This window comes from Neoarius graeffei, chromosome 23 (assembly GCF_027579695.1).
Source record: "Neoarius graeffei isolate fNeoGra1 chromosome 23, fNeoGra1.pri, whole genome shotgun sequence".
Classification (NCBI taxonomy): Eukaryota; Metazoa; Chordata; class Actinopteri; order Siluriformes; family Ariidae; genus Neoarius; species Neoarius graeffei.
In genome coordinates this window covers 11,931,207-11,954,477 of record NC_083591.1, presented here as the reverse complement: position 1 = coordinate 11,954,477, position 23,271 = coordinate 11,931,207, and the positions used below count along the sequence as shown (strand labels likewise).

Here is a 23,271-nt window from a genome sequence, read left to right as displayed (position 1 = left end):
AGCACCCATTAACTGGATCCAGCTCTGGATCACCTGCTGGTCTTCTGCCTGGGCTTTGAGCAGATCCCAGAAGCACTGCCCCTGATCAAGTGTCGGCGTGATGAGAGCATGCTGCTGGCACTGGATGCCATTGGCAAGCATTTGGAGGAACTCTCTGACTGGTTCGAACTCCATGGTTGCATTTGTTCCTCAGTCGCGGGTTTTGGCACCAGTGTAACAACTCTCAGATGTTTGGGAAACAGAGGGACTGGGAGCAGACTTCAGAACAGGTGTGTTCTTTTTATTATTTATACTTTTCAGTGACTATTCACATTACACACACACACACACACACACACACACACACACACACACACACACACACATGATGAGGTGTCACAGCTCTCTTGCTCTCATTCCTGGCTGTCTGAAAGATACATAAAGACACAGGTTAATAGACAGCCAGTAATTGGACACAGGTGCATCTCATCACGTTACCTACTGGTTCAACCTGACTCCTCGCCATTCACAGCCGACGCTCACCCATGCCCCCACTGCCACAATGGCATTCTTACAGCTCTCATCAAAGCAAGAGTCAAACGTCACTCCACTGTTACTCTGATCTCATTGTGATCCCTCACACTTTTGGGCTACAAATAGTTGAGGCATTAAAGCAATATAAATAGCCAGCTTCATATCATGAGCTATTTGCTATTAATGAGCTACTTAGTTTTTTTTTTTTTTTTTTTTTTTTTTTTTTTTTAAATTTGGTTTATCATGGTAATCTTCACCACTACTACCTCTACCTCATCGATGCAATTATTATGTGCAATAATATAGGTCTTGAATTATTTTTTACACATATTATATTACACACAGAGTCTACCTGTAATGTGCAATTTTTTTTCCGAGCCTCTCAATAAGGCAATATTTCTATACTTTTCAAGGTAGATAATGCAAATAGCCCTCTGTATTTAATCTTTCATTTGTCTAATTTTTATTTCAGTTTTTACTTATTACTGTATCTGTATGACTTTTTCTTGCTACTGTAACACGTGAATTTCCCCGATGTGGGATCAATAAAGTGAATCTAATCTAATCCTTAAAAAAAAATAGTCAAATCATCAGAGCCGGCTCACTGCCCAGGTCTATTGACCAGATGCTCAGGGGCCCTGGCCACTTGGTTAACCTTGACAAGCATAGATTTAAATTGAATGATTAGACTGATTGGCCATTACATTAAATCACACACACAACACCTACATCAACTAGTTCATAAAACACAAGCAAATGATTGTAAAATCAAAGAATTTGAAGTTAGCTCAGAAAAATTTGTGTGGGGGTCCGAATTTATCACCAATGAGCAGTCAGTTATGTCCTAATGATTTTTAACTGGAGCAAGACAAGTGGATGAAAAACATGAATATCCTTAAAAATGCACAATAAATGTGTCAATGAAAAGAAAACAACCTAAAAATGAAAGAGAAGGCAGGGAAAGTTCATTTTCCCTAAAGATGGAGTCTTCAGTCTTATCCACAAAGGGCTATTGTAGCTGCAGCCTTTCATTCCAGCCAAATAGGAGGTACACTTGACAGTTGATTGGAGCCCAAGGTGAAATGTTCAAGAAGTGGAAACAGGTGTGACTCCTGCTTGCTTGGCATGAAGGCCTGCAACCACAGAAGCCCCTTGTCAATAAGCTTGAAGACCCCTGCCCTAATAGGTTGGATTAAAAACAAACTTGGAACTAAAATGTTTCAAAGAAGACTTGCATTGCTGTCAATGCTGGCCATTATGTTGGAGCTTGTTAAACAGCTGAATTTTGGTGATTTACTAGATGACTTGGGAAGGTGACAAGCAAGAAAGAAGCCAGTGGCATAATGAGCATAGCACTAAGGCTACTTCAATACTCAGAATGCATGTGTAATGTAGAAATGTATGCCTTTTACTTATTTATTTATCTATTTATCTATCTATCATATTTTGGGGTGCAGGCTGGGGCAGTCCAGGCTGCATTGGGTCACGTGTGGCAGAGTGGGGAGCTGGTCCCTTTTTAGGCTCCTGCCCAGGAAACCAGGATTTACTATTTCCTTGAAAATCAAAGATATATCCCAGCCCATTTCATAGCAGCTTACCTTTTTACTTTGACAGAGCATATTTGTTTCTCCTCACAGCACCACTCACTGTGGTTTCCCTCTTAGCACTTAGTTGTATACAATAGCCATACTGTTTACCTTGCTACAGAAATTTATCTCAAAATGACCTTTAAAAATTAAATGTTTTGCCCCTTTTGACCATAAATTACATGTATTCCCAATTAAAAATGAAAATTCCCATGCATAACGGCTGCACCATTCAATTCCCAGTCTTTGGTTCAGCATCTGCAAGTACAAATATCTGGAACAAAAAAAATACATTTGTAAAGCTTGCTACCTCAAACTCTAACAGTGTTAATCTGTAACTAGTTGTGGAACATGGACTAATTTATTGGGGAATTCCAGTGATTTTTTTTTTTTTTTTTTTTTAGACTGTGATTTTAAAAAAACAAAAACCCAAGCCACCCTGATTGTAAAAGCAGATGAGTTTATTGGGGGGTGTCTTTCTCAATTTCACATTTTTGCATTTTCAAAAAATTTTATCCATATAAAATTTAAAGTTTATATGGAGCAATTAAAGATTTAAAAGTGAAGATCTCCTTACATATGCACTGTTTATTGGTCAAAACCAAACCAAAATGCACTGCTTACATTCATTGTTTTTATATATGGAGCAGATAATGCTGAGCCTACACCAAAAATATGAGAAATCAATCCCACAGTACAATGTGATGTGACGTTGATTCTCAAGATAATCTTCACTGTGGGCGGCACGGTGGTGTAGTGGTTAGCGCTGTCGCCTCACAGCAAGAAGGTCCTGGGTTCGAGCCCTGTGGCCGGCGAGGGCCTTTCTGTGTGGAGTTTGCATGTTCTCCCCGTGTCCACGTGGGTTTCCTCCGGGTGCTCCGGTTTCCCCCACAGTCCAAAGACATGCAGGTTAGGTTAACTGGTGACTCTAAATTGACCATAGGTGTGAATGTGAGTGTGAATGGTTGTCTGTGTCTATGTGTCGGTCCTGTGATGACCTGGCGACTTGTCCAGGGTGTACCCCGCCTTTCGCCCGTAGTCAGCTGGGATAGGCTCCAGCTTGCCTGCGACCCTGTAGAACAGGATAAAGTGGCTAGAGATAATGAGATGGGATGAGAATCTTCATTGTAGAGGTGGGTGGCCTGTTCAGTGTTTGTGCTTTGAGGGTGGTTTTCCAAACTGCCACAGGTGTTTTTCTGATCTTCTGAAGGCTTCTCAAGTCAACCTTTTAATCCTGATGGATACTGTGTCAAATTATAGTGGAACACTTCCACACATTTAGGCTAAATCACATACTGCTTTCTGTAATACCACAGTATAAGCCATTCCAGGTCATTAGGATAATTGATGTGAACCACAGCAACATTTCCCCGTGCACTCAGAAATCATTTTATGTGTGTCTTTATTCAGATGGTCTCCAGCTGTCTTATACTTAAAGCTTGCTGACATAATCTTTGCTCACCCAATCATAACTAAATTGTCACGGTTATGCCTAAAACAGGTTATGACACACAGAGAGAGAGAGAAAGAGATGCATATAATAGACATTCATGCTCTGCATTGTCCAGCCATCTGCTCAGCCTTTGTTCTAATGTTGTTTTTTTATGTCCATCTACAATAACACTGCTCAGCACAACTATGTGGGGTAGCAAACAAATATGGAAACAGTCTGCAGAGACGTACCGTGAACACTGTGGGGCAGTTTCAAGCTGATGGTTATGAGATGCCTTTATCTAACATATGCTGTCCCATTTTAACTATTTTTGTTTGTTTATTTGTCCAATTTACAGTGGGGCAAAAAAGTATTTAGTCAGCCACCAATTGTGCAAGTTCTCCCACTTAAAAAGATGAGAGAGGCCTGTAATTTTCATCATAGGTACACTTCAACTATGAGAGACAGAATGGGGGAAAGAATCCAGGAAATCACATTGTAGGATTTTTAATGAATTAATTGGTAAATTCCTGGGTAAAATAAGTATTTGGTCACCTACAAACAAGCAAGATTTCTGGCTCTTACAGACCTGTAACTTCTTCTTTAAGAGGCTCCTCTGTCCTCCACTCGTTACCTGTATTAATGGCACCTGTTTGAACTCGCTATCAGTATAAAAGACACCTGTCCACAACCTCAAACAGTCACACGCCAAACTCCACTATGGCCAAGACCAAAGAGCTGTCAAAGGACACCAGAAACAAAATTGTAGACCTGCACCAGGCTGGGAAGACTGAATCTGCAATAGGTAAGCAGCTTGGTGTGAAGAAATCAACTGTGGGAGCAATTATTAGAAAATGGAAGACATACAAGACCACTGATAATCTCCCTCGATCTGGGGCTCCACGCAAGATCTCACCCCGTGGGGTCAAAATGATCACAAGAACGGTGAGCAAAAATCCCAGAACAACATGGGGGGACCTAGTGAATGACCTGCAGAGAGCTGGGACCAAAGTAACAAAGGCTACCATCAGTAACACACTATGCCGCCAGGGACTCAAATCCTGCAGTGCCAGACGTGTCCCCCTGCTTAAGCCAGTACATGTCCAGGCCCATCTGAAGTTTGCTAGAGAGCATTTGGATGATCCAGAAGAGGATTGGGAGAATGTCATATGGTCAGATGAAACCAAAATAGAACTTTTTGGTAAAAACTCAACTTGTCATGTTTGGAGGAGAAAGAATGCTGAGTTGTATCCAATGAACACCATAGCTACTGTGAAGCATGGGGATGGAAACATCATGCTTTGGGTCTGTTTTTCTGCAAAGGGACCAGGACGACTGATCCGTGTAAAGGGAAGAATGAATGGGGCCATGTATCGTGAGATTTTGAGTGAAAACCTCCTTCCATCAGCAAGGGCACTGAAGATGAAACGTGGCTGGGTCTTTCAGCATGACAACGATCCCAAACACACCGCCCGGGCAATGAAGGAGTGGCTTCGTAAGAAGCATTTCAAGGTCCTGGAGTGGCCTAGCCAGTCTCCAGATCTCAACCCCATAGAAAATCTTTGGAGACAGTTGAAAGTCTGTGTTGCCCAGCGACAGCCCCAGAACATCACTGCTCTAGAGGAGATCTGCATGGAGGAATGGGCCAAAATACCAGCAACAGTGTGTGAAAACCTTGTGAAGACTTACAGAAAACGTTTGACCTCTGTCACTGCCAACAAAGGGTATATAACAAAGTATTGAGATGAACTTTTGTTATTGACCAAATACTTATTTTCCACCATAATTTGCAAATAAATTATTTAAAAATCAGACAATGTGATTTTCTGGATTTTTTTTCTCATTTTGTCTCTCATAGTTGAGGTATGCCTATGATGAAAATTACAGGCCTCTCTCATCTTTTTAAGTGGGAGAACTTGCACAATTGGTGACTGACTAAATACTTTTTTGCCCCATTGTATATAGCACTATGCTTAAGGTTTGAGTGCCATATGAGATTTTCTGGCAAAATACAAATTTTTTTTTTTTTTTTGCAGCATACAGATGTTTTGGATGATTAAACCCCAAAATCAATATGACATGAATGCAGAGACAGGCTGTGTAGAACATTATTACTTGGAAATGAAAATCCAATAAATATTAAAAATTAACTGCTGTAAAAGTTATGTTTTTAATTTCGGTAACAGTTATAATTTTTCATCTTATTCCAAGTTGTATCAAATAATTAGGAAAACTGATTAGTAGTCTTAATTATTTAAATTTGTGGAGGATTATCACTTATAGACTGCTTATGGGGATTATTATTGTATGTACTCACCATTTACAGTCTTCTTTTCTTAGCTGATAGTGTAAAGGTAGAACTAGCTGAAAGAATGTCCCTGTTTACTGTATGCATGGCTAGTAAAATCTAATAGATTTTTACGGTGGTCTACGGTGTACTTGACAGACACACTGAGGATCTGAATACCCTGCTTTGGTACTCCACCTGTTGTACTGCCATGACTGAAGCCTCGGTTTCCAGCTTCAAAGAATTGCAAATCATCGGAATACCAGCACTGAAATGAGCTGTTTTAGTGCCAGTGCCTTATGTAGTGACCATAAAAGGCCCAAAGAGAAATTTTCACAGAAGGGGAGTGTAACCCAGTTGAGAAATAGGGTTAAAAAAAAAACAGGAATAATAAATAGTTGATAAGTAGTATAATAAGAATAAATGGTAAAATAGCATAATAAATAGTCATCATCTTGAGTAAACATTTCATAATAGATGTGTAGCCATTGTCAAAAACCTAACTTTGATGTGATTTAGTATAGACTACTTTTATTCTGAAAGTTATGGTCAGGTAACTCGTGAGGTCTTTTATTTTGACATGTCTAGAGTTCACTCGCACTTCACGTGAACACTCAGTGTGTTTACATGCACATCCAAATTGAGCTACTGTCGGTAATCGAGCTAAGGGTCCCAGCAGGGGTGCCAGAGAAATCCAATCCTACATGCACACAAGGAAATCGAGCTATTGTGTGAGGTACATTGTGCACCCGAGCCACAGGTGGCGCTACACGCCCCATCATGTTGGTACACTTCCGGTTGTCATCATGAAGAAGAGCTATTCAAGAGTATAAACAAAGTTATCAGTTCCGTGTTCACAAGAAGAACGACGACGAGGACAGCAACATCGAGAGATGTTGTTCCTCCTGACCTCTTCTGCTGCTCGCTACTACTACTGTTGTCATGCCGACCGAGGCTGTTGTGTTTCCCGTTTGTGGTCTCGTCACTTCCAGAAGGGGCAATGCTGAAGTAAGTAGCTCGACTACGTAGCTCAATAGGGTTTACATGCACTAAGTAGCTCGGCTACAATCGCATAATCTAGGTCGCGTAGCTCAATTACGAGAAATCCAGTTTGGTTCGATTTCAGCCAAGCTAAGGTGTTTCCATGGCATTTAGAACTTCAATTTCAGTCGAGCTACGGCAGAAATTCGATTTTCTCTATGTGCATGTAAACGCACTGAGTGACTGTATCGTTCGGTCAGCAAGCGTGGTTGGAAGAGTGAGTCACGTTTGAAACCACCATTTTCTGTTGCTCGTAACGGAGCGAGAAACTCTTGAAAAAGTACTTATAAGTTGGAAATATTGTTAAGTTTTCTTTTTGGGAGCCTCAAGCAACCTTGCTGTGAATGCTGAGCTGTTTTGGTGAAGTGCTGAATTCCGTCGAGTTTCTTTGTCTTCTTTGTTTCCATAAGACAGTCTGTTTTCTGTTGCAGTTTAAATTGCTTAGGTCATATGTCTCATTTACTGGTAAATACTTCAGTGTAAGATGATAAACATATGTTTCTTTTGTTATTTGCAGTGTGAATGATAAATGTAAAGTTGTAAGGTAAATGGGAGACATTTGTTGAAGTGAGCCATGTTTGAAATTAAGTCTAAGTGCATTCCAAAGTGCATTTGAGGTAAAAAGATTGTTATTCTAAATAATAACCTTGTTTGGTACCCTTTGATAAACATTTTTCTGTGCAATTGCTAGATTATCGCAATTGGTATGTAATATTCATTTGATTTAATATTATTCAGTCTGAGTACATTCTATCGGTTACTGTATTGAATGGTATGTGCTACTTCTCAATATGTATAAGTATATGCAATTTGTAAATACTCGTTTGAGTTTGAATGAAAATGTTGTACAACTAATTGAATGTGAATTGATATTGAAACTGTGAGTTTAGATGTAATGAATGTGAATTACTGTATCCGTGGCCTGTATAAGGGATTTAGTTATGTAACTTAACTGAAGTTATGCATAATGGTTATGCAGGTCAAGTTTTAAGGTTGGATTCCCGGAAGACACATCAACACCATTTGATGGCGAGCCAACCCAGTGAATCGACCCTCTGATTTCGTCCATTGCCAGATGACATATCTGCATGTGGTAGGATTGTGGCCAACATGTGTCCACAATATACTGACCGTTTTGACTGACTTACACTGACTATTTGCGTTGTGTAACTGGACTTGCTCTTGGAACTCAGGAGAACTCTTAAAGGACAATTTGGCATTTTCATTTTATTTTCAAAGGGCCCATTTATTTCATATGTGTAAATGTATGTACTTGTTCAATCATTTAAATTTTCAACTAAAGTGAAGGTAACCTTATATTTGTGTGTGGTGTCTTTCAATTGCATCCTCCACTCTCCTTCTCCGAACCTAGCCTGAACCTAGCCTAGCCTAATTGGACGTGTACATACCCTGAAGTGGGTTACAGGAGGGAAGCAAGGTAGAAGTGGTTTAGAGCTAATTAATGAATAACAAGCATTTCCACATGTATAGAGAAAAATGACAGTTAGTAGAACTGCAAACCCTATAAAGAAGGAACAAAAGGGTAAAAGGACTTCTGGTCCTTTTATGACCCTCCATGTCTACTTAGATCAAAAGGTGCAGGCTATCTGCTGGTATCTCGTATAGTGAAGGCTACATCAGGGGGCAGAGCCTTTTCTTACAAAGCCCCACAGTTATCGGACAGCCTTCCAAGTAGTGTTCGGGAATCAGACAGAGTCTCAGCATTTAAGTCTAGGCTGAAAACATATCTGTTTAGTCAAGTCTTTTGTTAATGGTGTTTATGAGGTAAAGGTGTAGATCTGGAGGGTCCTCAGACATAGAGTGTTCTGGTAAACTGGGATGTATGGATGCTGTGAGTCCCCCACTCGCTTGCTCACTCAAGTTTGTTGACAGTGTAGTGGCTGGCTGCTTTATGTCCCAGGGCTCCCTCATGCCTGTGTTACCTTCTGGCTCTCCCATTTTAGTTATGCAGTCATAGTTAGCTTTGCCGGAGTCCCTGCTTTTACTCAGTGCAAAATGTATACTGTTCCTACTTATTCAGGTGACATTGGGCATACCTAACAACCTGTGTTTTCTCTCTCCCCCCAAAAAAAATCTGTCCCTCTGAGTTACATGTCAATCCTGAGATTGAGATGCTGACCTCTTCTGCTCCTCAGACCTGCCTGATCCATCCTGATGCCCTATATCTGGTTGGAGTCTCATCACATTGCTCCTGTGGAGGACGGCCCCATATGGACAGTTGAAAGTCACACTTGGAAAATGCTCTGGGCACTTACAGTAATGCTTTTATGGCTGAGGACTACAGTTGACTTGCTAGCTTTAGGACTGCAGTTGTCATGAACAGTTTTGCAGTCAAGTTTCCATTAATGAAGAGTTATAACATCAACGAAACTAACTTCGTGTTAAAACTGTTAATGTTATAGTCATGTTATCTGTTGTTGCCCAAATGAGGATGGGTTCCCTTTTGAGTCTGGTTCCTCTCAAGGTTTCTTCCTCATGTCATCTGAGGAAGTTTTTCCTTGCCACCGTCGCCACAGGCTTGCTCATTGGGGAGAGATTAGGGATAAAATTAGCTTATGTCTTAAGTCATTCAAATTCTGTAAAACTGCTTTGGGACAATGTCTATTGTTAAAAGCGCTATACAAACAAACTTGACTTGACTTAAAATATGTGAAATATCAACTGGCTGACAGAAAGATCAACAAGATCAAGTCCTGAACTTCTGTTTGGGTTAACTGCAAATTTTAGTAGACATGTAATCCCATGGAACTGTGTAATAATTTTACTGTTTAATGGTTGTCCTTCCAGGTTTTATTTATTAGTAGTACTTATTACTTTGCTATGCTGGATTCCACTGAAAATAAGACAAGTCTTATTAATGAGTCTCTCTTGAAAAATAAATGGGTTAAATACATCAAAATAAATCAAATAAGTGCAAGGAAACACAATAACATTCCATAAGCTCTGATTATTATTCACAGTTATTTGATAGTAATAACAGGCTTTCAATCAGAGTAATAATATTTTACTATTGAGACACTTGCGTCCCCTCAAGGCACATGTCTGCAAATAACTATTTTACAATTCGATGTTTGTTTGTTTGTTTTTGTTTTGGCTTATTGGAAAATATATAAATTTACCAAGTACCAGGATTTGTTTCAAGTAAGTTGTAGAATATAATGTATATAAATCACAAGACAAAAACAATTTTACAAATTTCAGAAACCACACACACACACACACACGTGTGTATATAAAATTACTGGTGGTGTGAATTGTAATCTGTAAATTGACATTAATGCCACTATTATTCAGGAATAGCTTTGCCAAATTTCAAAATGTACCTAATTTGCTACATTTTCATTAAATAACAAATTCCTTATGACTGATCAGCTTCATTTGGAGTGATGTGCATACATACATACTGGCCACTTTATTATCAGCACAATGCATACAAGGCAAAAGCTTCAGTTAATGTTCATGTCATTATCACTTTGCTATGCCAGGAGAAAATGTGATCTCAGAGATGCTGACTGTAGCATGGTTGTTGGTGCTAGAGAGGCTGATTTGAATTTCAGAAACTGCTTATCTCCTGGGATTTTTACTCATAACAGTCTCTTGAGTTTACACAGAATGGTAAAGGTTAAATAAACAAAAACAAACAAGCGCACACACACCAGGGCTTTACATTAACTTTTTTGCTCACCGGCCACTGTGGCTAGTGGTTTTCCTGAGTCACTAGCCATTCAGCCTTTTCACTAGCCACAATTTTGTTGCCAAGAAATCGGAGTTTTTTTCTTCACCATGATACATTAAAGTTCGGAAGATCTAGATTTAATTATGAATGGCAGCGTATAATGTATCTCTACAGTAGCACTCAAGTATTCAGTGCTGTTAAGGTAGCTCCCTATATGAAAACATGCAACCAGTTCAGACAAAAATATAAACAGAGTATTCTGTTTATTGAACTCAAATTCAAGCCCCTTACAATATGAAATATCGTATAATATGAAAAATAACATTCAGTATAACTGAACTGATTCTAATATTAAAAGTCCAATTCAAAACATTTATCACTGAAAAACATTTGATGTTTTGATATGCAAGTATTATGTGTATTATCAAGCATTATTATGTATATTATGTATTATTTATTAATAGTGTGTGGGCGCGTGTGTGTGTGAAGATGTGTAGAGATAGACATTAAATGTCCTCATTTCATTCATCATCAGATGAGTCTGAATGGTCCATGAAAAATGGTCTTCATGACCTGAGGCTTCCAGCATGCCGTAAGTTGATAGCTGGGGTGGGATCAACTTCTTTCCAATCGCATGAACGTTTCTAAACAGCAGCTCCATCCTCTCCAGCTCAGTCGACTTCATGACAGCCAGGGACTTGAAAGCAATGCTGTCCTGTAGTAAACCAGATGTCTCAGCCTGTTTTGATGTTATAGTACCGATGTGTGCATTTAACTTTTCGTGGTCCTTTATAGTTTCGAGTTTAAAATTACTGGTGCCTGTCTTTGCCAGACTTTCTACAGTCTTCACAGTACATGGTATTTTCGGTTTTGCTATGAACTAACCAATCTCACCTAAACTTCCATTTGTCATTGAACTGTCTTATCTTCCTATTAGCATCTTGTTCATCTGCATGGCCGCAGCCAGCTATGTGGCCCCCGAGGTCCGGACCTCGGTCATTTTTAAGAGCTGAAAATACATTTGTACGCTAAATATTCAACTGGATAAAAAAAATAAAGAATAACATTAAAACGTCTCCGTAAAAAGTGCATTGATAATTATGTTAAACATTGATTCTGCCTTCTGTGTGTGTTTCGTGCACGCGGCTCTGAGACCAAGAACACAAAAGTGAATGAGCGCACGACTCGGCAGAGGAATGCAGTGTAGTAGACACTTTTTTTTCATGGGAACCATCAGCGCACTTTCATCAAGCTGTTCAATTTACAGTTTCAAAGCAGTGCAGTTGTAGCCTGCCTTGTTTGTGATTTAAAAAATAAATCATTCGATAAGCCAAAGGAATAGAGTGGAAAGTTTCAACTTATGTTTGCCTTGGATAACTTTGCCTAAAACATGGTGGTGTAGACTGATTTTTTTTTTCCCAGAATTTTTTTTTGGGGTAGGTGTAATGGATGCTAGATTGTTAATGTATCTTAGTTCCATAGGCTACATGGTTAGGGTATTTTTTGTCCTCATTGCTTGGGCCAGATGAAACCATTAAACAAGCTTAAATTATTCTTACTCTTGCCACATACATGATTTTTTTTTTTCAAAACTGATGATATTCAGTTCAAACACCATTAAAAGTAATTTCAGGAATAGATCTCTTGTGTGATGTGTAATTCACCCCGCTCATGTCAAAAATGTTTCGGTGCGCGCTTTGCGCATCACAGACCTCGGTGATTTTAAAATGCTGCTCCGGCCCTGCTCATCTCTGCCCCTTTTTTCCTGAGCAGCAGGGTTTGAAACTCCAGCTATATGCCGCCACATCGTGCGCTTGTCAGTCGTCAGCAACTTTGTTGCTTCGTTCATTAACCGCAGGTTACCGTATCACTGATTTTATCTGAGACGTTCTAAACAATTCTAACACGTTGTCAGAATGTTTATGCAGGTGCTCATGGGATTTGTAGGCGCGTAATATTACATTGCAATGCATTAATTATTATATCAGATGCCTTCAGAGAAAACAACTACAATTAAAATGTATTGTCATACCACAGAATAAACCACCCTCCAAAGTGGCTAGTGGGACTAAAGTTATTACCCGCCAAAGCCGAATTTTACCCGCATTTGGCGGGTGGGCGGCTGCTAATGTAAAGCCCTGACACACACACACACACACACACACAAACATTTAATGAGGAGCTGTTCTGGAAAACACCTTAGTGATGACAAAGATCAGAGGAGAAAGGCCAGACTGGTTCAAGTTGATGACTGTCATAACTTAAATGAACACTTTACAAATATGGTGTGGAGAAAAGCATCTAAAAAACCTCATAACACTAATTGAATCCTGAGGCATGGGTTCATTTAAACTGGACTGATGAACATTCCCTGGTCATTAAAGTGGCTAGTGAGTGTATTTCACTGTCTCAGTATTATCATTATACAAGTTAAAATTATTTAAAGAACTGATTTAAGTAAAGGGCGGCACGGTGGTGTAGTGGTTAGCGCTGTCGCCTCACAGCAAGAAGGTCCTGGGTTCGAGCCCCGGGGCCGGCAAGGGCCTTTCTGTGTGGAGTTTGCATGTTCTCCCCGTGTCCGCGTGGGTTTCCTCCGGGTGCTCCGGTTTCCCCCACAGTCCAAAGACATGCAGGTTAGGTTAACTGGTGACTCTAAATTGACCGTAGGTGTGAATGTGAGTGTGAATGGTTGTCTGTGTCTATGTGTCAGCCCTGTGATGACCTGGCGACTTGTCCAGGGTGTACCCCACCTTTCGCCCGTAGTCAGCTGGGATAGGCTCCAGCTTGCCTGCGACCCTGTAGAAGGATAAAGCAGCTAGAGATAATGAGATGAGAATGAGATTTAAGTAAATAAATTAGATAGATAGATAGATAGATAGATAGATAGATAGATAGCAAGTACCAAAAAATAAAATGTTGAAATGATCATTTCAGACCTGCCTAAACCCTTTAAACATTGGAACACAAACTTATTTTGAGATAGCATCCTGTTTTTTTTCCACCCAGCAAATGAAACAATAGGCATGTAACTCTGGAATTATTAACAGGTTCACAGATGTTTCAAATTTTTTACTAGAAACATGCTCTGACACACACTGCAAAAACTAGCCATCCTAATATAAGGAAAAACAATAAATTTGAGAACATTTAGACTATAATCAAGTGAAATAATCTGCCAGTGCAGTAAGATAATTACACTTGGTAAGACATCTTAGAATAAGTTGGTTGCAATCTAGAACTAGGTTTAATAATCTCAAAATTGGTGTCTTGTTTTCTTCTAAAAAGAAATGCTAGATCATTTAAACTATTTTCAAGATATTTTCACTTGCTAAGATATCATTTTTTGCAGTGTAACCTTTCTCTCAAAATAAATAATGGGATATAAAATTTATCAATGTGTGTCCAATTGATTCCCCTGATCCTATGATTAAATATTTATAATCTCCTGGGAGTGGTCTCTTCAAGGATGACCTTGCCCCATCCACAAAGCACAAGAGTTCACTGAGTATACTGAAGTAAACCATATTCTAAGGTTTTCACAGACATCTAAGCTCAACTGAACATCTACGGAAGATTTTGGAGTGATGTCTTAGACACTGTTTGCTACCACCATAATTAAAACCCCAACGGACTAAATAGCATTTGTATGAATGCTGCTTATCTGTCCATTACAATTCTACAGTAAAATCTATACAAAGGCATGCTCAAACTGTTCTAGGCAATTTACTAAGACAGTGTATGTTAGCTTTAATCTGTCAACTCTGTGTATAAATGTACACCACAGTGAGATTTGAAAGTTAAAGTTAATTGTTATCAGCGCTGTCTTTGCTTGACAGGTCAAACATGCTTATGATTTAGTCATTAGTATCCTTTTAAGCTGCCCCCACTTTTCCTGCAGTGCTTCTTTAAAGCTGTCTGTCATAAGAAAGTAAAATACAGGGTTGATGGCACTGTTAGCAAATATAATTGGCCGTGTCACTGTGTAAACTGCATTAATATAGTCCATGCTACACTGTGAAAATTTTAGTTTAGGGAGTCGTGATGCGACACGCATATTCCTCATTATATGGACGGGTGTGTAGGATACCAGAAATAAGATTGCTGCGATCCTTACAATTCTTACTGGCCTTTGGAACGATGTTCCAAGCACCTCCTCTCTTTTTGTGAGTACAGAAACCATCCGTTGTGATGATATAAACAAAGCCACCAAAGGCATCACATATCCAGTTATGGTGAGCACTACACTGTAGATCAGAAGACCTTTGGCATCTCCCAGGCTCGCAAAATCACGACACACTGTCCAGCCATTTTGGTCCAAGTCCTGGATAATGAAGACGATGAGGGGAGCAATTTGAGCATTCACCCAGATCCAGTTCAAGATGGTGATATACACTGCAGCCTTGAGAGTCAACAGGATGTGTTCACGCTGTGGGTGACATAGCAACAAGTACCGGTCCACACTTACCCACATCATGAAAAGGATGCTGGAGTACAAGTTCACAAAGAGGATGTAGCGATTAATCACACATAGTGCAGAATTGAATTTATTCTGGTTGTAAGCGTAGTTGTAGGACAGCTCAGGTAATGTGCACAGGAAGATGAGGTCAGACACAGACAGGTTAAACAGGTACACGTTTGTAGACTTCCAAGCAGGGAGGCAAAAGACGTATCCTAGGACCACCACTAGGTTTCCAATTAAGCCAATGGCAAATTCCAGACCATACAGTGGCGAGAGGTAAAATCTCTGTAATAGTGGAGTGATGTAACTGGAACAGTTGTCCTGCAGCCATAAAGATTATTGCACTTATAATTACTGCACATAACAGGCTCTATTTTCATGCTGATGCAAGCATAATTTGCTGGTTGATGCTAGTGCGTTGTTTATTGTTTTGGGGCCAATATTTTCACCCTTGAGCTCTGATGCTATTTTTGTTGTCATGGATTAAGACACTGTGCTAATCTGTGTGAAAGAGGTTGTGTCCTTCAATAAAAATAGACTGTCATCAAAATACTAACAAAATACACCACGATTATAATCGTATAAAATATATATTGTTATATATTGTGTGTGTTTGTGTGTGTGTGTGCCCAACACACACACACACACACACACACAAATTTGTGGTAATTTCACCAAAGGGACACCTCTTAGTAATGTATTAATTGAAATCCAACCCCTTTGCGGCATGATAACATCTGCAGCAATGCTCACAAAGATATTAAAAAAATATACAACTTTGTTTTTGCGTGGCATGGCCATGAAAATAGAGCCAAAATTCTCTGTGGGTTGTACACAGAGATTATACACATGCAAGAGTTCATTTTACATAGGGGATTTATCATGATAATAATGATGAGCTTTATGTAAAACATAAAAATTTTCTTAGCATAAAACCTATTAGGCTTCTGTCGGTTATGCTTCTTTATAAAGAAAATGTTTAAAAGATCAGGTTTAATATCACTGAAAAAAAGGCCAAATGAATATGCCTTTTACTTTTGCCTTATTTCATGTTATAGACTGTACAGGATATAAAGAATCTGAATGCTTGTTTAAATGTGATATTTCAGTTTCATTTTTTTAATTCTGCAAATCCACTTTTTGTTTTTTATGTGTAATTGTTTTGTTTTTCAGATTTGTTTTTAAAAAAGACAATACCACTTTCCTTAATATCGCTTAAAATACCAAATAAATAGATTTGGTTACTTAATTTGCAAGTACTTAGATACTTTATCAATAATCTGATACATAAAACATAATTTACCTGTGGCTATGCTCCTAGAAAATTAAGAAATCTTAAGAAATCTAGAGTCATCTCTCTGGGTGCATCCTTAAATGTTCTTTACTGAACTCTACAACAGAGTGTTTCCCTATCAGAAAGGACTTCAAGCAGAACCGTTTTGTTTAAGATAAGAACCCTTAATTATCCCCTGAAAGAATCCTTGAGGTATCACCAGAACTGTTAAAACTTTCTGATAGTAGATTTATATAAAATCAAACTAATGCATTAGGTAGATAAACAAAACAGCAATTTATAATACAGAACTGTTTAAGAAAATTAATTTATTACTGTAAGTACTAAGGAATTTGTTTAACCACAGTTTGCATTTGTCTTCCCAAATATTATTATAAATATATATTTTACCCTACATTAAAAAAAAATGAAGAAAAAAAATCTCATGACTATGAAATAACCTTTGGCATTACTGGTACTTCACACATATACACATTATCTTTCTCAAAATAAGTATAGTATATTTGAAACATTCTTACCATTGTGCTCTTTGATCTGTTGGCTTTGGGAGTGTGAAGTCAGCTTTTCAGGGTTCTTTATTCCAAAAATCACAGCACCGCCCATTTGTAGTACATCATCATTAAGTATAAAGTGTACACTGTATTTATTTTGTATTTTTCAAACCAGAGATCTGATGCAATTACACACTGATGCAATCTGATGCAATGATCACTTTGTTGCTTTTCTTCTTTCTTTGTCTGCCTGTGTCTGTCTTTCATTCCTGTTCACTGACGTATTGTCAAATCTGTGACATTTGTAAAGATGCAGATGGAGATGTGATAAGTTTTGTTGACTCAACATTATTTGATGGAGTTTTTGCGAGTGTCTTGTACATTTAGCCTTGATCTCAGCTGTACTATTGTTTCAAAATTATGAAGCCAGCATTGCCAGATAGATCATTCACCTGGCACCTTTAGGACATCAGACCCTGGTGCCATTTTCCAACTCTTACAGTTTACCACCACACTCATATAGCAAACCTAATTTTACATAAAATATCTCTATGACTATTCCTCATAGCCAAGGTTTTACTGGCCATAATGTCAATATCAGATTGCACAATTCATTATTCACAAAAAAAAAATCTCAAGTTCACATTTGACTAGTTATACTTCTATTTCCTCATATCCATAATGCAACTAAATTATCACATTTAGATGTTTCTGATCCTCAAACAAAACTACTATATCAAAATAGAGAATATGAGGAAACACTATAGTTTTTAAATGATCATTTGTTGAAAGAAAAATGTTATGCAATACGCATCACCCCCTATTTCACCTATATCTAAAATATACTGTATGTGCCACCTTTAGCAGCAATGATTACAACCAAATACTTCCAATAACTAGTGATTCATCTTTCACATTGGTGTGGAGGAACTGAGGCCCACTTTTCTCTGCATTATTGCTTTAACTTAGCCACACTGGGCATTTGAGCATGGACTACTCATTTAAGATCCTGCCACACTATCTTAAAGGCCTTCAAATCAGGAATTTGACTAATCTTAATTTTGTTTCTTTTGTATCATTTAGATGACTTGCTCTTGTGTTTTGAGTCATTGTCTTGCTGCAAAACCCAATTCCTCATTTGATTCAGATCACCAATTGATAACCAAATATTCTGCTTCAGGATTTTCTGGCTGAGAACAGAATTCTTCGTTCGATCAATTATGGCAAGTCGACCAGGTCCTAAAGCAGCAGATCATCCACATACCATCACATAACCAACAGCATGCATGACTGTTGGTATAATGGTCTTATTGCTGAATGTTGTGTTAGCCTTTCACCTGACAAGCTCCAAGTTCCATTTGTCGACTGAACATATTCTCAAAAGACTTGAGGACCATCAAGGAGTTTTTTGGCAAATGTGAAATGAGGCACGATGTTCCTGTTGGTTAGCAATGGGTTTGGCTTTGCAACTCTCCCATCAATACCATTTTTCCTCAGTCTCTAAACTTTCTATTGGTGGAATCATGAGCACTTACCTTATCTGAAATAATGCTTGCAGTTCCTTCAGTGTTTGTCTGGGTTCTTTTGTGACTTACTTGTGATTTTTTTTTCAGAGAACACCAAGACTAGAAGGGTTTTTTTTTCTTCCTGTGCAAAGACCACAAGCAGAGGCCATCCGCATCGGATCTACTTTAATATCAACACATCTTTGATCAAGGTACATAAATCCTTTCATCATGGCACACCTTCAGCTTGTTCAGTGTGCTGAGTGCAGGATGTTTAGTCATTCTTCCTCTGTCACTAGTGATAACTTTATTTGTGATAAGTGCAGATTAGTTAATTCTCTGATGGAGAAGATTGCAGCCTTAGAGGTGCGCATCCTGACTTTAGAGAGGGTTAGTGGGAATGAGAGCAGGGTAGTTTCTGCAGGGGAAAGTCTGGATGCCCTAGGTGGAGTTAATAATCCCCCAGCTCTGGCATTAGAGTCCTCACAGCAGAGCAAATGGGTGATGACTCGGCAGCATAATCATAGAGCCAAAGCTACCACTGAGGCTCGCCCGCAGGAGCACCATTCCTCTGTTTAACGTGTCAAACAGGTTTGCTCTCCTCAGTGATGCACCTGCTGAGAAATCTGAAAGAGCTCTGGTTATAGGAGACACTATCTTTTGGCATGTGAAATTAGCTAGACTTTTAGATGCACCAGCAGCTTTAGTCAGGTGTATACTGGGAGCCAGGGTGCCGGACATAGCAGGTAATCTTAGGGTCCGAGGCAAGCACAGGTTCTCAAAGATAGTTATCCAGATAGGAGTTAACGATATATGCCTTCATCAGTCTGAGGTTACTAAGAGTAACTTTGTAGAGGTGTTTAAATTAGTGAAGGTGATGTCCGATGCTGTAGTATACTCTGACCCCATCACAATGCAGCATGGCAATGTACAGCAGGTTATGGCCGCTGAACTGCTGGTTGTCCAGGTGGTGCTCTGAAAACAGTGTGGGCTTTATAGATAATTGGACTAATTTTGAGAGCACTGCTGGACTGTTAGGGCAGGATGGTATCCATCTTACTTGGGAAGGTGCTGCTCTCATTTCTTGCAGCATAGTTCATAGTCTCAGAACAGGCCTAGTTAATTTATGACAATCCAGAGCAAAGGCCAGGGAGCAGACAAACAGGCTAAACCAACTGTCTGCTAGCTGCACAGAGTCGTCACTCAGATTCCACTATATCAAGACTGTATCTGTTCCCTGAGCTAAACAAAAAAGTAGAAATACTCAGAGAGTTTATTCTAGTAACCTAATTAATATAAAATTAGATCATACTGACTGTACAGCCACTGCCAGCACCATTGATCTAAAGGTAGGACTCTTAAATATTAGATCTCTACATCTAAAGTGCAAGTTGTTAATGAACTTATCACTGATCAGGAGTTTAATGTACTGTGTTTAATAGAAACATGGATTTAACCAAATGAATATATATCATTAAACAAAGCTAGTCCTCCTGGATACAGTTATATACACCAGCCTTGTCTAACTCGCAAAGGAGGCGGCGTCATGGTTATTTATAATGATTATCTAGGCGTAACACAAAAACCTGGTTATAAATTCAATACGTTTGAAGTTCTTAATACTAATATAATGTACTGTATGTAGCCTCGAAAAATAAGTCTACCCGGTCAATTCCGTTACTTATTATTTACAGGCCCCCGGGGCCATATTCTGAGTTTCTTTCTGAATTTGCGAATTTCATCTCAGACCTGGTTATTTCCTTAGACAAAGCTTTAGTTGTCAGAGATTTTAATATTCACTTTGATAACCTTTATTGATAATCCTCTGAAAACAACATTCGTGTCCATTTTAGATTCAGTAGAGGTTAATCAGAATGTCGTAGGACCTACCCATAATGGTGGTCATACTCTTGATCTAATACTAAAATTTGGGTTAAATACAGAACACTTCCACAGTCTGAAGTTACATCAGATCATTATCTCATCTTATTCAAAATATGTCTGAGCAATAACCCCTTCGGACATAATGGGTACAATTGTACACATGAAGTTCCATAGCATGAAGTTCCATAGCATTTTTCCTTGTGTCCAAAGGGGATAATATATGCACCTCACCATGCTACTGTATTAAATGTACATTCACGTCAACTACTGCACAGAGTTTTATGAATAGTCTCCCAGAGTTATCAACTTTGATTGGATCACCGTTTGCCCCCACGGAACTTGATCAGGCAACTGAATGCTTTGAGTCAGTGCTCCACTATACATTAGATAATGTAGCTCCACTTAAAAGAAAACATTATTTGAGAGAAATAATTAGCACCCTGGTATAATAATTACACTTACATTTTAAAACAGAGCACTCAAAAATTAGAACATAAATGGCATCAAACAAAATTGGTAGTGTTCAAATTAGCATGGAAGGAGAGCTTCCAGAAGTATAGAAAAGCCTTAGGCCCTGTCCACACGGCAACGGATTCAGGTGACTCCGATACAATTGCTTATCGTTTAGGCCTGGCGTCCACACGGCACCGGCGTTTTGGGTGCCCAAAACGCAATCTTTTTGAGAACGGGTTCCAGAGTGGAAAGATCTGGCAACGTTGCCGTTGTGAAGTCGTCTGGATGAGTAGAACGGATTTGTTTATGATGATGTCACAACCACATGACTGTGAGTGCTTCATGCCGGGTAGAAGTGTAACGAACTCAATGCGAGTTGTCAACAAATCCTATAACTTGGTTCATGAAACGCGCTTACAAAATATTTTCACTGTGAATTTTTATTGTGTAATGGTGCAAAGTGAGAGAGAGAGAGAGAGAGAGAGAGAGAGAGAGAGAGAGAGAGAGAGACTCTGCCCTTAGGGCAGAGTCAATCCCGCCAGCAAAAATAGGGAAAAAAAGGAGCGATCTCACCTCTTCAGATGTTGGTTTAAGTCCTACAATACATTCCTCAAAAAGGGTGTAGAAGAGCAAATTAATCCATCAACTTGTAGCATTCAATTTATTCCGGACCATTAAAGACGCTGCCTTCCGCGTAGAATCATACGTCATCCTCGCCGCCATATTGGATAGGTCAAAGCGGAGAATAAAGATTCATGTGCTGCGTTTAACTGTACCAACAGGTTTACCGTCCAAACGAGATCACATGGGATTACCTTTCACAGGTGAGAAACAACAAATTAATCCATCAACGTGTAGCATTCAATTTATTCCGGACCATTAAAGATGCCGCCTTCCGCGTAGAATCATACGTCATCCTCGCCGCCATATTGGATAGGTCAAAGCGGAGAATAAAGATTAGCTGCGTTTAACTGTACCAACAGGTTTGCTGTCCAAACGAGATCACATGGGATTACCTTTCACAGGTGAGACTGGAAAAATACTTTTCATTGTATTTGGTCATTATAATGTAATTTTACGAACAGATTTTCCTGACTTTGTGGCTAATATGAAGTCTCGCGCATAATAGTTTATGCGCATGCGTCCTTACTTCTTCTATTGTTCTGGTGTCTCCGAAGGGACCGTCTTACAGCGCCCCTAGAGGTGTGGCATGTGTATTGCATCATTTTCAGCAAGCGTTGCGTTGCCATATGGACCTGATATTTTACTGATCGTTGCCCTTTTGGACGCGATATATTTTTAAATAACATCTTGTTGCCGTTGTCGTGTGGATGTAGCCTTAGTGCTGCTAGATCAATGTATCTCTCCACCCTAATAGAGGATAACAAAAATAATCCTAGATTCCTATTTAATACTGTAGTAAAATTAAATAGGAAAAAGACCACTACAGACACATGCATGCCTGCAATATGTAGTAGCAACAACTTCATGAATTTCTTCAATGACAAAATTGAAAATATCCAACAAAAAATTCAAACTACTAATTTAAGGTCAGACAATTTAAGTAACCATGTAGTTAACAATATAACTGCATCAGATCAGATCAGGGGGCAAGGATCCCTGGGGGGTAGTACCTCTCTGGCTGGCCGTTGTCAACTTGGCGTCCCAGATTGGTCCCCCCATATCCAGCGGCATGGGATGCGTAACACAATGGCCAACTCGACATCAGCAAGGGGCCACACCAACCAGCCTCTTCCATGCCGAAGGCCATCTGCAGTGGCTCCACATGCTGCCCCTGTTTTTTTTTTTTTTTGGGGGGGGGGGTTGTTTGTTTGTTTGTTTGTTTGTTTGTTTGTTTGTTTGTTTGTTTTCTTGCAGAACTCAGCAGCTCTAGGGGAGTAAACCCCGAAAAAAAATCCCACCATGCTGGTGGTAGTGCCGCAGAAACTGGATCCCCGATCATCGGGGTTTTTCCCTGCCATTGGATTTGGACCACTTCCTGCATAGGTACTGTGTGTTTACTGCTGTGCACCAGTACTCCCACATTAAAAGATTTCACGCACAAGGCATCTATTAAAGGATCACTTTGCAAGCCCGCACAAGTCCTTCGGCAATCAACGAGAGGCGACGGGGACAGGATTAGTGAGATCTGGAAGTCCCTAGTTTCAAACTGGCATGATAGGTGGCAGAGTTCTGATTCAGTCATCTCACTCTTGGATTTAGGAACAGAAGAGTGTCCCGGCAGCATTCTCTGCGACTGAGCAGCCCTTTTTAGGATCTGCTCTGCTCACCCCACGATGGGGAGGGGGCTAGAAAAGGTGCCCTAAAAATAGCCTGTTCCACCTACTCCTGGCTGGAATACCGCATCCAGCAGGATCACCATCCTAGCGGTCGAAATACTTATAGATTACACTTTGCAACTTGGAATGTACGAACGCTCCTGGATAATCAACACACTGATCGCCCTGAAAGAAGAACCACCTTAGTCTCCCTCGAACTGAAGCGTTTCCAGGTTGACATTGCTGACCTTCAAGAAACTCGGAGAGCCGGAGCTGGACAGCTGACTGAGCACGGGGGAGGGTACACCTTCTACTGACAAGGCAGACCGGAAGGCCAGCCATGAATGCAC

General features: G+C 39.6%; 1 protein-coding gene across 1 annotated transcript; it reads right to left on the bottom strand.

The window, feature by feature from the left end:
- Window positions 1-14,403: 14,403 nt before the first annotated feature.
- On the bottom strand, window positions 14,404-23,025 carry LOC132871980 (succinate receptor 1-like). Its single transcript, XM_060906632.1, has 2 exons — window positions 23,005-23,025; window positions 14,404-15,336 (listed from the first exon to the last, which is right to left on the bottom strand). Exons 1-2 carry the CDS (start codon window positions 23,023-23,025, stop codon window positions 14,404-14,406), a joined length of 954 nt encoding a protein of 317 aa, XP_060762615.1.
- Window positions 23,026-23,271: the final 246 nt, after the last annotated feature.